The sequence below is a fragment of the Erpetoichthys calabaricus genome, chromosome 2 (assembly GCF_900747795.2).
Source record: "Erpetoichthys calabaricus chromosome 2, fErpCal1.3, whole genome shotgun sequence".
Taxonomy (NCBI): Eukaryota; Metazoa; Chordata; class Cladistia; order Polypteriformes; family Polypteridae; genus Erpetoichthys; species Erpetoichthys calabaricus.
Window position 1 is genome coordinate 294737085 of NC_041395.2, and position 14334 is coordinate 294751418.

The following is a 14334-nucleotide window of genomic DNA, read 5'->3' on the forward strand; positions in this document are numbered from 1 at the left end:
TATAAAAGAAATCTGTATTGTTGTCAGAAATAGGAACACAATGATGACTACAATCAGGTGTTGGTCTCTCATGAAGGAGTTGCATTGAAAACAAGTAGCCAGGGTGTTCCCCAAGGCCAGGATTTGTAAACTTTCATAGTCGATAGTACTATGATTAGTGTATTGGTTTATGATGTTGTTCTGTGAACCTGAGGGATAATAGTGATGTTGGAGGAACAGGAAATCATAGTAGGACTTAGAGGATGAGTGCAAGATTTGCTATATATTGCGAGAGTATGACAGTTCAAGTAAAGTTTTGCTTCTTTCCAAATGACATGTCACTGAGTTACTGTATTTCAATCCACAATAGTAACAAAAAAAGTTAGTGGATGCTCTGGAAACAATGAACCAGGGAAAATCTCAACAAACTTAGATCCTTACTGGGTCTGTCTAGATCAGGTTTAACCTAATCTATCAGGTGAGGAACTCTCCAACACTATCACAGATACTGTCTGTCTCTGTTTTCTGTCTTTACTATCTTCCCAACATTGGATTTTTACTTGAAATTCACCTCCAGACACGACAGGCACTGAAATGAAATGGTCTTTTGAACTTCATCCATCATCCATCATTACTTCTCAAGTATCTCTGGAACCACTCGTGGCATGAGGAGTGATCTGTAAAATTCAGGATCATTAGACTACAGTAGCCTCTAGTAGCTTTAGTGGTCTTTCTGTTCTTTAATGAAATTGCTTACATTTAAATAATAATTTTGTCTACTTAACCTGTGGCCAGGAGGAAATATAACTTCTTGAAAGCAAGAGTAACAAAAAGCCTAATGGTAAAACGTAGCACCTTTAGTTTATGTGTTGTGTTTTTGACTGGCCCTTTGCTTCCCCTTGGTAACTGCCAGTTTGCAGTTCGATGCACTGGTGCCATTTAAGCTGTTAATACCTATGTAAAGTGTTGTATTTTCATCCAAAATCTCTTCAGAATGATTTCTGCTTTATTTTATATAATTTGTGGATATGGTATATTTTATCACCCATCTGACAAATTTAAGAACTCATAATTATAACCAGCCCTAATTGCATGAATTTGGTGATTGTGACAACAGTATTTTAAAGAAAGGAAAAGCTGCAATTTTATTGAATTATAATATAATAGCTAACTATTTAGACCTAAAGAATTTTAATGACATAAATGAAGTAACACTTAATAAAGCTGAAGATCATGGGGGCCTATTCTAGCACAACCCAAATTTGGACATAACAGCAGTCTGTGACAGTGTCCACTCATATCCTTAATAACATAATCTTAATCTGAGCATTTTTTGATAAAGTAATAAGGAAACAGGAGAGCTCAAAGAGAAAAAAACTCGCAGGGAAAATGTGTTAACTCCACAAAGATGCCTGCTACGTATCAGGATCCATGAGGCAGCAGTACAAACCACAGTGACAATATTTACCTTTAATGGGTTTAGCATAGTCCAATATTTTCCCCTGTTTCACAAATTTTAAGTCAAAAGTGAAATACATTCAATGGCATTATGTATCCATTCAGTGTTTTAATTATATTTCAATGGGATTACTGCACTTGTGTCAGAAGGTATCTATTGAGAGTCAATTTTGCGTCAACCATACTCACACTCACATACACTGAGCTAGTTTTGTAATTCTGTTAACAGTTTCTTATTATGGACTATTATGTTTTATCATGTACACTTTCAGCCTTGTGCAAAATAATGGAAGACAAAATAAATGGACTGAAAAGTGTATATTTCTCACACTTACAGGCATTTCTCTATGTCAGAAAATGACAGTGAAACGTAGAATTTTGAACAAACTATTTCTTTAAAGGAATATATATTTATAGTGACCTAGCTAACTTTCCTCTCTTATTTTCAACAGTACCTCACAATTCCCCTCTGGGGCTTCTCTGCTTCCCTCAACATCATTTGGAAACCTAGCTTGTTTTCTACCAGTCAACCATGACCTTTATGCCATCTGTGTCTCATCACAAAGCACCTGTTGGGTTCTTCCATTCTCCACTGCCATCTGACATTCTAGTCCCAGATAGACAGCTGTCAGCTGAGCAAACATTTACAAAGTTTTACAATGAACCCACTTATTCCAAAATAGATCTGCGAATGGGCCAGAACCTAACCTGGTGGCACTGAGCACAAACTGGGCACTCATTCGTGAAGGAGCAAATTATAAAAGTTTAACAATCTGTCCTATATATATTAGAGAAATGCATGAGGAACCAAGTCTACCAGAGGACATAGAATACATGAACATGGGTAGAATACGAAAAGGCTACACAGGCAATATGGGGAAACGCAGTACCCACTGTAATCAAAGCTGAAGTTATGTGATTATTGTGAAAAGCATTCAAGGGTTGTAAATTAATGTTGTGCATTCATCATTAGATTGATTAATCTAGAATCTTTTATGTTTAGGTTAAATACAGAGAAGAAGGTGAAAAATATAAATCAGTTTTTCATTGTGACATCAAATCCAGAGAAGTGGAACACACTTGTAAATTAAGCCATATTGCGAGTAAGGTAAGAACAATTTTATGTGTGTAGTTACTTGGGAAAATGAAGCCCTTATGGATTACAATACCTGTAATACAAACACTAGCAAAATGTTATTCTGTAATTTGCATACCTTTCTCTATGGTTAAAGCTTTTAACATGATTTATTTGAACTTGAAATGTTGATTTTAATACCAAGCAGAGTAATTAAAGCCTCTACTGAATTTTCTGTTATAAATATGAAATATAACATCTCATTCTGAATATTATTTGAAGAATAATGTGTCATGGCTCTATGTTACAAAGAGAAAAGATGGGTATTAATATGGTAAAAAAATTAGGGTGGAAAGACGGCTCTGAGGCTTAGTATCTGTGCTGGTATCCAGAAGGTTGCCGGTTTGAATCCCGGTCACTGCCAAAAGAGATCCTACTCTGCTGGGCCCTTGAACAAGACCCTTAACCTGTAATTGCTCCAGGGGCGCTGTACAATGGCTGACCCTGCGCTCTGACCCCAAGGGGTATGTGAAGAATAACAAATTCCTAATACAAGAAATTGTATAAAGTGAAATAAAGAACAAAAAAAAATCACTGGAAAAGCAGGGCTGATATAAAGAAAATACACATTTTAGGTAATCTGTGGTAAATATGAGAAATAGCCTCCCAGTAGGACTTAAAAGATGAAATAGAGATAAGACACTGTCACAGTGCACCTATCATGCCTAATGGATTTCAAAAGAGAAGGAAAGAGTTGCACCTTATATGATTTCAAACAGGCACACAATATCCAGCTAGAGAAAAACTAACTTCTCATCTTAGTCTTGCTGAACCTGATGTATAATATAATTCTTATAATAATTCTTTGCATTTATATAGCGCTTTTCTCATTACTCAAAGCGCTCAGCAATTGCAGGTTAAGGGCCTTGCTGAAGGGCCCAACAGAGCAGAGTACCTTTTGGCATTTACGGGATTCGAACCGGCAACCTTCCGATTGCCAGGGCATATCCCTAGCCTCAGAGCCACCACTCCGTCAATATATATGACTAGCGACAACCAGGAGTAAATTTTGCTTAGAACTGGGTGAAGACAATTTGATAGCTCACTGAGAGTCACATTCTAAACCAAATCTAATGCTGCAATAACTGGTGCTCAAAGTAGGGGTGGAGCAAAGGTGCTGTTGTTAACCTGATTTAAGTGATAGCAAGCTTCTGATTACGATAAACTGTCTACAGTCATTAAGTCTCCTAAAAGACCCCTATTAAACATGTAAATGTGCGTTGTGTGAACAGAGTGCATATTGCATGTATTAAAAATAAAAATAACTTGTTGTAATGAAAAAATCTTTTTTAAATGTCAGATTATACAATGGCATTCAAAGACATCAGTGGATAAGTGGTAAATGTGATTGATACGTTGTCGCAAGTGCTGTATGTGCTCTCTATTATTCAATTATGACAATAGTGTCGGAGCCGATGTCAGGTTGAAAGAATTGGCAGCTATGTTCATGAAAATATGAATTGCAAGTTATGCATTTGAAGTAAACAATGTGTCACTCCCCATCAAAAGGAGGTGGGTGACAAGGACTGCCATTAAGAGGGTTCATAGGAAAGAGACACAGGAAATGCAGATTACAGTACTCAACACACCCAAATCAATAAATGTGCCTAATAACACTAGTAGAATCATGAACAAGACTGCCCAACAGTTACCTTCTAACTGCACCTCTAAAAGAATAATTAAGTATATTAACATTACTTTCTAATTGTGAACGTCAACATGCCATGCAAAAATATTGCCACAGTGTTTAGCCACATAAAATATATATAAACCACAGTGCTTCTCTAAACTCTATTTGCTGATATTATGCTGTATAGTGTTACCATAGTCAAAATGACAGAAAGATATAGCAGACAGCAGCACTTTTTAAATGCATGGAGACAAGTAGTTGCATGGTCAACATGTGCAAGTGTGTCTTTCTCCTCTGTTGCCACGTTCAATAAAATGTACATATTAAATGTTAAGCTTCAGTTACCTTGTGTTAATGAGCTACTGAATGGATAACAGCAATTTTAGTTCTTTATTTTCTCTTAGCTTCAAGTCTTTTGTTCAGTTTCTTTTTCTCTCTTCCTGAAACCCCAGCTATTTAAAGTGCACAGGCTGGAGGAACTGGGAGAGAATGTTTTAGGAAGAAACCTTGTGAGTATAGCCTTTGTAATGGTGGACTACACCACTGTTCTATACAAACATTTTAATGACTTGTCCCCAGGAATGCACTCTAGTTTGAGAATGACATCTGGCGCAGGAGACTAGCCTATTCTGATCATTTGCCACATTATCAGTGGTTTACAACTTTTTTTAAAGATTAACTCCCCTCAGGTTAACATTGCAGTTCTAATATTTATGTTCATTTTTTACATATATAATGCTTAATATATCTTTACATGCTGTTGATCTGCATAGTAGGCTACTTATTGGCAGCTATTATTGTTATTTTTGTTTTTAATAGATAGTTTAAGGTGGCACATTGTTGTTTCAAAAATATATTTGTCATGATTTTAGGGTTTATAAAATCAGAGAATAATTTTAAATTATTATTCTGGGAACTATAATTTATTTAGGAGGTGTTGTTTTCCACATTGCTTTATTATTTACCAAGATGCCATTTTGTAGTGTCTATTTGTTAACAGGCACCACTGCTTTGTACAGTTAACTAGTAGTAATGTAGTAGTAATGGCACCTCCTCCGTCATGTAACATTTGGAAGTCGCAGCATGTGATGCTAGTGGACTATCAGTATAAAAGATGGTAAAATGCATTTTGTTATGATCCAAAACTAGGGGTTTTGGACAAAGATTAGGGGATTACTAATGTTTAGGGAGTCTCACTTGATTAATTAAGATCTCCTTGTATTTGACCTCTGCTTCTCTTCTGGCCTTTATTTATCACTTGTCTCCTGGTCTTTTTCCCTGTTTTAAAATTTTGTCCCATCCTTTTGTTGACATGAGCAATATTAAAACAACCTGCCTAATTTAGAGATCTGTGAACAGATTTACTTTTATAACACAAGAGAATTAAACCATTTGCTTATTTTTGAACTTCCTGCTTGGAAAGTCATATTATTTCTGGTTACTGGCATTTTAATGTTCAAATTGATATTTTTTTAGTATGTCACATTATGTTTTTACATTTTATAATTAGTGTTTTCCTTATCTCTGCTTTTGAAATAAATGCAGACAGACTATAAGCATGGCCATGAGGAGCATCTTTCAAAGTATACATCAGTGACAGATACGCCCCAGATACTGCATTCCAAAGTTGCAAGTCAGCTCGCCAGTGACGTAAGTACAAATACGCAAACAACCCATTACTATAGGTTTTTAAATTTAATGTGATTGCAAAAACAAATCAAGGCAAAAACTTAGAAAGAATGAACTCTTAATTAAAAGGTGTGTTTGTATTTAGTTTTTCTCATTTTCGGCCTAAAATCACAACTATAGATAGCTTCAGCTAAATCAAAAAGGAACCTCTTACTTATCCTCTAGATATCAAACAGCACAGAAATAGGAAGTTCATCTTTTTTTTTTGCTTTACCTAAGTTAAAACTGAAGTATATCAAATTTATTTTTATTATTTTTTATTATTAAAATGTACCTTGTGGATGTACATATATATTAAACTGTAGCCTCAAGGGAATTTAGGCATATTGCTGTAACATAAAGCAATACAAATCTATAACAATAATAATAATAATTCATTACATTTATATAGCGCTTTTCTCAGTACTCAAAGCGCTATCCACACAGGGAAGAACTGGGAAGCGAACCATTAATCAAACATATTGTGACAATTATTGCAATTAGATCACATGGGGACAACAGCTTAGTCAATTTTCTTCTTGACCCTTACTGTTGTTGTTGTTTAATCGCTTACTCAAATCTGACGCTTTGTGACCTGATGGTCTTCAGCACACCAGGCCTTTCTGTGCTAAACTACTTCTCTTACTTCCTTCAAGGTCATATGCATAGTGTCAGTAATGCTGCCTATCCATCTTAGTTGCCATTTTCCTCTTTTCCTTTTGCCTTCCGTTTTTCCCAACATAAGTTTTTTCTTCAAGGAGTCTTGTCTTCTCATTATGTGGCTAAAGTTCAGGGCTATTCAAAATGAAAGAGCAGATTTCAAAAATGTATTTCAAACAAACTGTATAACACAGAAACACATTCTGTACATCACTGGATAGAGTAAAGCTCAAAGTTTGGTCCTATGGTTCTTGAGGTTGTATGCACTCAACATAAGCACCATATGTAGCGTGACAAACATTAAAATGGTAGACCATTTCTTGCCACACACAAGTCAGCTGGTCCCTAGTTACTGAATTCACAGCTTCCTCAATTCAATGTCGCAAATCTTGAAGATAATTGTGCATAGGTGGAGCAAACACTCTTTCTTTAATGTACCCCCATAGGTAAAAATCACAGGGGATAAGGTCTGGAGACCTGGGAGGCCATAGACGATGAGTCTAGATTATTGAACTATATAGACTACTAGCAAAATACCCGCGCTTCGGAGCGGAGAAGTAGTGTGTTAAAGAGGTTATGTAAACATATATATATACATATACATATATACATATATATATACATATCTACATATACACATATCTACATATACATATATATACATACATATACACACCCACATATACATATATATACATATGCACATATATATATATATAAATATAGACATACATATATACATACATACATACATTCACATATATATATATATATATATATATATATATATATATATATATATATATATATATATATATATATATATACATATATATACATATATATATATATATACATATCTACATATATACATATCTACATATATATATATATATATATATATATATATATATATATATATATATATATTCACGGCATTCGTAGTCTGAATCACAATCTGATTATATGGGTGGTTACCTACCAGGTAACGCTTATGGTTGGCCAGCAAGTCAGCTAACATCCGCCACGGTGCCTTCAGTTGTGAGAAGCAGATCATAGAATGGTTGAAAATAGTTTACTGTCAAATAATGCAAAGAGTACGCGACACGTGTTTCGCCCTAATTCTGGGCTCATCAGGCGTACACACTCACTGCACTCCCTTACGGGAATCGAACCTTGGACGTCAGTGCTACAGGCGAAGCCCCTAACATTGCACCACGGCGTGTGGTTCGTTTATTTGACAGCATGTGGATCGGGGTAATTACATTCACGGCATTCGTAGTCTGAATCACAATCTGATTATATGGGTGGTTACCTACCAGGTAATGCTTGTGGATGGCCAGCAAGTCAGCTAACATCCGCCACGGTGCCTTCAGTTGTGAGAAGCAGATCATAGAATGGTTGAAAATAGTTTACTGTCAAATAATGCAAAGAGTACGCGACACGTGTTTCGCCCTAATTCTGGGCTTATCAGGCGTACACACTCACTGCACTCCCTTACGGGAATCGAACCTTGGACGTCAGCGCTAGAGGCGCAGCCCCTAACATTACGCCACGGCGTGTGGTTCATTTATTTGACAGCATGTAGATCTGTGTAATTACATTCACGGCATTCGTAGCCTGAATCACAATCTGATTGTATGGGTGGTTACCTACCAGGTAACGCTTGTGGTTGGCCAGCAAGTCAGCTAACATCCGTCACGGTGCCCTCAGTTGTGAGAAGCAGATCATAGAGTGGTTGAAAATAGTTTACTGTCAAATAATGCAAAGAGTACGCGACACATATTTCGCCCTAATTCTGGGCTCATCAGGCATACACACTCACTGCATATAACCAAATTCCCGCGCTTTGCAGCGGTGAAGTATTGCTTTTAAATTTTAATTAAGAACAAAAGAAAACCTTTTTAAATTGAGGGAAAATATACCAATAACAATTTGTTAAGGATCCGTTTCTTTGTGAAGCTGCCCTTACACTCCCTGTCCGCTGTTTTATAAACGAATGCCATATAAGGCCGTCCTTTCTCCTTGCTTAGCGGTTCTGTATTATTTTATTATTCATTTATTACGATTGTTATAGTTATTGTGTAGGTATTTGAGACTCACTTTTCTGTTCAGGTACCCATTTCCTTTATGTAATCTGCGGATTCTCCGCTATTTTTTGTTCGTTTATTACGATTATAGTTATTTATTGATTCCCTTCTTTAGCTGACTGCCTGCTCATATAAGGCGCTCTGCTGTTTTTTTGTGAAGCAGTCTTTACACAGCTTCTCCGCTGTTTTATAAACGAACGCCGTATAAGGCCATCCTTTTTCTTTGCTTCGCCAAGGAAGCAGCCTTTTTATTTAATCCACGGGTTCTCCGCTGTTTTATTGTTCAGTTATTACGATTGTTATAGTTCTCTTTGTATACCACGTTGTCAGTTCAGCACTCCGGTTGTAATATGACCAAGTCGTGCAAGCTTACTGTTGAGAATGCAACGTATAGTTGTACAGGAGAAAAGCAATCTTGCCAAACTTAATTTAAACTTACAGTTTACACCGTGCTTTGTTTCCGCCGTAGCTGCACTTATGAATATGCTTGTATGCGTCACTTGCTCGCTTCTTATTGTTTCGCTGCCTTCTCAATTGTGTAATAAGTGATCACATGTGCTGCGTTCAGTCAGTTCACGTGAGCCGCTCTCTTGTGTGATGTTTGTCTTCTCATTAAACTTGTATGTCGCGAATATGGTATTGCAAACGGCAGCAGGAGCTTTTCTATAAACTTAATTTAAACTTACGGTTTACACCGTGCTTTGTTTCCGCAGTAGCTGCACTTATGAATATGCTTGTATGCGTCACTCGCTCGCTTCTTATTGTTTCGCTGCCTTCTCAATTGTGTAATGAATGTTTTCTTCAGCGCTCTTTGGGGCTCTTCCTTGTTTTCTACGTACTGCGTTCATAGTCAGTTTACGTGATTACGTGGGAGGCGTGATGACGCGATACGCAACTCCGCCTCCCACGGCCAGTGAGCTGCAGTCCATTACAGTATATGGACAAAAAAGAGGTTCCAGTTATGACCGTTACGCTTTGAATTTCAAAATGAAACCTGCCTAACTTTTGTAAGTAAGCTGTAAGGAATGAGCCTGCCAAATTTTAGCCTTCCACCTACACGGGAAGTTGGAGAATTAGTGATGAGTCAGTCAGTCAGTCAGTCAGTCAGTGAGTCAGTGAGGGCTTTGCCTTTTATTAGTATAGATTAGTCTTAGTTAATTATTTTGTGCAGCCCAGCAGAGGGAAAGAAACAATGTATCCAAATGTATAGGCAATGCTGTAACTTTGCGGGTCACATATGAGGACTGTAGAGAATGTTTTATGCATTGAAGAAGCAGTAATGCATTTACAGGTCTTTTGCAACTGCAGAGCTGGTGAGAGGTTTATGCAACCATGACTAGAAAGGAACTACAAAACATGCATAATTTATTAATAGATAACAAGACACTCAATTGAAAAAAAATCATAGACCTTCATGTTATTTTTTAACCATAGTGATCTAGTAATAGTGCCCCCAAATGCATAATGCATGCCATACTTATCTATTATAGATGCGTATTAGAGTGTCCTATGCAACAATTTAGGTCTGCATTTAGTGTATCATTATGGAAATACAAACCTGTGATGACGCAAATCATTCTTGCTTTTTCTATAATGTCATCAATGTGATTGTGTCGCAGAGAAAGTCAATAGTAAATAAAGAGAGTTGAACAAGGAAGTGTACAAAGGAAGAGAAGAAATCATCAATTATGATGGTGAAGCAGCTGGCGAGAAAGACTAGAGGCAATAAAAGCAAGCTGCCAGTCATGTGTAAGTCAAAGCTTGTTAGAAAGAATATATCAAAAAACTTTATATAAAAAGAACAGGCTGGAGAGAAGAGAAAACAGAAAGGCTGTGACCCGCTAAAAAAAATACTAAAGCCTATAAAGCCTCAAAAGAACTAGACAGAAGAAACTGGTACAATACTCACAGAAATTAAAAAATGTAAAATTGGACTGAAGCCATTGTTGTTCAGAAACTGAATGGATATTTAGAGCAGTGCAAATTGTTTTTAAAGGACTTTAGAAAAAGTCCAGTGTTCTCAGTAAAGAGGCCAATGAAGCATATTGTAGTTATTGAAGATCTGTTAGTCTACTGGAGTATGAATCCAAAATTATCCTAAAGATCTAAACTAAAACGTATAAGCAAACATTGATGTTGCATGATGAATTTTTGATGAAACTAGCATAGTGATAAAAACCATTAGGCAATCGTTTGCCTAATAGTACTAGGAGAAAGGTGTTACTTTATTTTAATAGATATAGACCAGGGTCAGCAATCTCGATCCAGGTGGGCTGCAATCGCTGTAGGTTTTTGTTCAAACCAATTTCTTTATTAGAAACTATTTCTTGCTGTTAATTAAACCTTTGATTTAATTGTGTGAATGGGTATTGCTTTCACTCTGCTAACATGTAACCCAGATAAGAGAAGTGCTTCTCGGTCCTTCACTTTTAGTCTTTATTTCTTTACAAATATTGTACATTGGGCACAATTATGAAGAACATATTTCAAATATTTGTAAATGACCAGAAGGTAGCTGCTGAAGTGGTGCTTAGAGTGCAAAGATGGAGTGCTATGGACCTGTACAGGCATTTATAGCTGCAAATGTTTTTAATGCTCAATGTTAAAATGTCATCTGTATGATGGCTGCTGGCTCAGAGTATAATGCCACTTGCGTAACCTTCCATTGTTGCAGCTAAATGAGATAAACTTGTCAGTACCTGCAATATATTTATTTTATTTTTGTTTTTGTTTTTTTCAATAAAAATGGAAGCTCTATACATGATTTTTTATTTTAAACCCTTCTGTCTGGTACTACATTGTATTTTCCATATGCATAATGTATATTCACTGCGGTGGGTTGGCACCCTGCCCAGGATTGGTTCCCTGCCTTGTGCCCTGTGTTGGCTGGGATTGGCTCCAGCAGACCCCCGTGACCCTGTGTTTGGATTCAGCGGGTTGGAAAATGGATGGATGGATGGATAATGTATATTCAAATTAAAGTAAAAGAATAATAGGACAGTGAATATGTAAAACAAATATTGTTCTAATGATGTTTTCATGCACCTTAAGACTAAGTAATATTTTTTTGCTTTCAGATTAAATATGTAGAAGATTATCAACAACTTAAAGGAAAAGGCAGTTTCCCTGCCATGATAACGCCTGGATATCAGCTTACTAAGAAAGCAAACATTTTAGCTAGTGATGTAAGTACAGTGATGAAGCTTAGCTTTATTGTGTCCATGAAGAATTAATTTGGCAACACTTCTATACCCCTGCATTTTATTTTAATTCATAAGTGAATCATGAGTAATCAACGCTTATCTCTGAAAGAGCATAACAGAAAAAAAATCACATGGTTCACATATGGAAAGTCAGAAAAGTCTTACATCTGGCTGAGCAACAGTATGAGCAGCCAGTGGACTGTGGAAGACTCACTGTGTGCAATAGGATGTCTGTAAATTGATTTCTGGGTGACACTTGTATCTGGAGATTATACTGGTTACCTATGTCTGAGCCTCATTTTAAATGTATATTTACCAATTGGAAAACCAAAAGAAACTTAACCAATTGTATCATAAATATTGTATAAAGGTGTCAGCCAACTAAGCAAATTTAAATGAAAATGTACTTATTTGGCTTACGCCTTTATCCAAGGTGACTTGCAACACTTTTACCAAAACTGAGATCAAGAATGTGGTTTCTTGGAAGAGGCTAGTAATTGTGTCTTTGTGTGTTGTACATGGTCATAATTAATCACAGTGTGTGTGTATTATTATTATTATTACTTCGCTGACACCTTTATCCAAGGTGACATACTACATTTGAGAAACAATTGGTTGCATTTCTGATGTTTTTCCAAGTGGAGTACAGGCTGCTGAAGTGATTTGCTTATGCTCTTTGAATGGCAGGATGTGAACCCACAACCTTAGGGGTTTGAAGCCCAAAGCCCTCTTTTAAAATTTTTATTGTTGAAGAAAATAACTTTGCATACAATCAAGTTGCACAAATAACTTCATAGTCAAATTAGAACAAATAATCATCAGAAAGTTAAAAAAAGAAAGCAGGAACAAAAAAATACAAAACCTAACAAAATAGAGATGGATAGGAGAGCCAGGAGCAATGGCAAAAATAGTTAGGAAAACAAAAAGAAAAAGAAGGAAAATTGTCCTTTTCCCACCTGATATAAAAGCTTATTCTAAATCACTATAAATATAAAATCCAACGTCTGTCTCTCAAATGCAGCTGCTAATGGGTTAGGAGTGATTGTGACCCCAAGGCTGTCTGATAGGCATTCATTTAATGTTAATTTGGTGTACTTCCAAAAAATGTGGCCCGGTGACACTGGAGTTAGACTGCAATGTTCACAGGTTGGATCTTACCCTGTATATATTTTGGACAGTTTTAAATCAGATAAATGTGATTGATAAAAGACTTTAAGTTGAATAATTGAATGTTTTGCACATATGGAGCTGAAGTGTATTCTATGCAAGGCTGCCTTCCAGTCCTCTTCAGAAATATTAATTGAAAGATCCTTTCCCCATTGTACCCTGGGATCTTTGAAAAGGAGAAACTTTGAAATGTTCTTATATATTGTTGAGATACTGTCTGAGCCTTCAAGACTGATCAATATTTCTTCTAGAATAGAAATGGGTGGGAGGTGAGGAAAATTGGGTAGGTTTCTTTTGGCAAAATTTCTGATTTGAAAGTAGTGGAAGTTAAATTTAAAGTGTAATTGTCCATAAGATATGAAAACATATTCTATATGCAATTCTCTAAGTCTTTTAATCCTGGATATTTTCCAAAGATTAAATATTGTGTAAGTCTGAGAGGATTAATATGATCCTAGCATTGGTTAAAGTTTTTAGATTTATTATGTATGTACTGCTTCCAACTTATGAGCGTATAGAAAACATGCTACAGTATATGTACCATGCTTTATACTAAAGATGTGTTATTTTTATTATGGTGTGCTTGGAACAGGTGGAGTACAAGCGTGGACATGAGGAGCGAGTTTCTAAATACACATCAGTTGCTGAGACCCCAGATGTGCTTCTAGCAAAGACAAGTGGACAGCTGTCTAGTGATGTATGTGAGTTAATAAAGAAGGACATTACTGTGTAAAGGGACAACATGACTAGTTAACCCAGTGATATTTTATTTTTAGAGGATTTTTGCAATTGTGTTAGATAATATACAGTTAAAGGTGCCTATGCACTTTAGAGGGTGTCTGTAAAGTGTTTATATATTTTAACAAGTAATATACTACTGTATACAGTACATTCATTTATTTATGGCAGAACCACATTTATCATATGCATCTGAGTGCCCCAGTGCTTTGCTCACACCTAAGATGCTAATTATTTATCTTTTATTGTAATTTCTAATAGCCATAAATCTTTTCAGTTTTGTTAATGCTGATGGAACTTTTAAGCTGTACTGTATATGTGTGTGCACACTATATGTAAATGCTTATTCTGTTGTACATATATTGTGCATATATGTACATGAATCAACTATTTCACCTGGAAGAATGAAGGAAAAATAATTTTATGTGTAATATTTATTTAGTACGGCAATGTTTAGAGTGAGTATTAAGTCTAAAAAAGGCCACTAATACAGCATGACTTTATTTATCCTGTGGTTTTAATTACAGTTACTTACACATCACAAATGCTTATTGTGATTGCTTGCATGTTTTGCATATACAGTGGAACCTCAGTTCACGACCATAA

The 14334-nt window shown here is 36.0% G+C and overlaps 1 protein-coding gene across 3 annotated transcripts in view; it reads left to right on the forward strand.

Annotated features, from left to right (window-relative positions):
- nrap (nebulin-related anchoring protein) overlaps positions 1–14334 on the forward strand; it is a 117233-nt gene that overhangs the window by 3052 nt on the left and 99847 nt on the right. For all 3 annotated transcript variants that reach the window (XM_051922121.1, XM_028791434.2, XM_051922120.1), the window contains exons 4-7: positions 2441–2545; positions 5748–5852; positions 11698–11805; positions 13583–13687. In XM_051922121.1, the coding sequence (XP_051778081.1) occupies positions 2441–2545; positions 5748–5852; positions 11698–11805; positions 13583–13687 (423 nt within the window). The remainder of the gene's footprint in view (positions 1–2440; positions 2546–5747; positions 5853–11697; positions 11806–13582; positions 13688–14334) is intronic.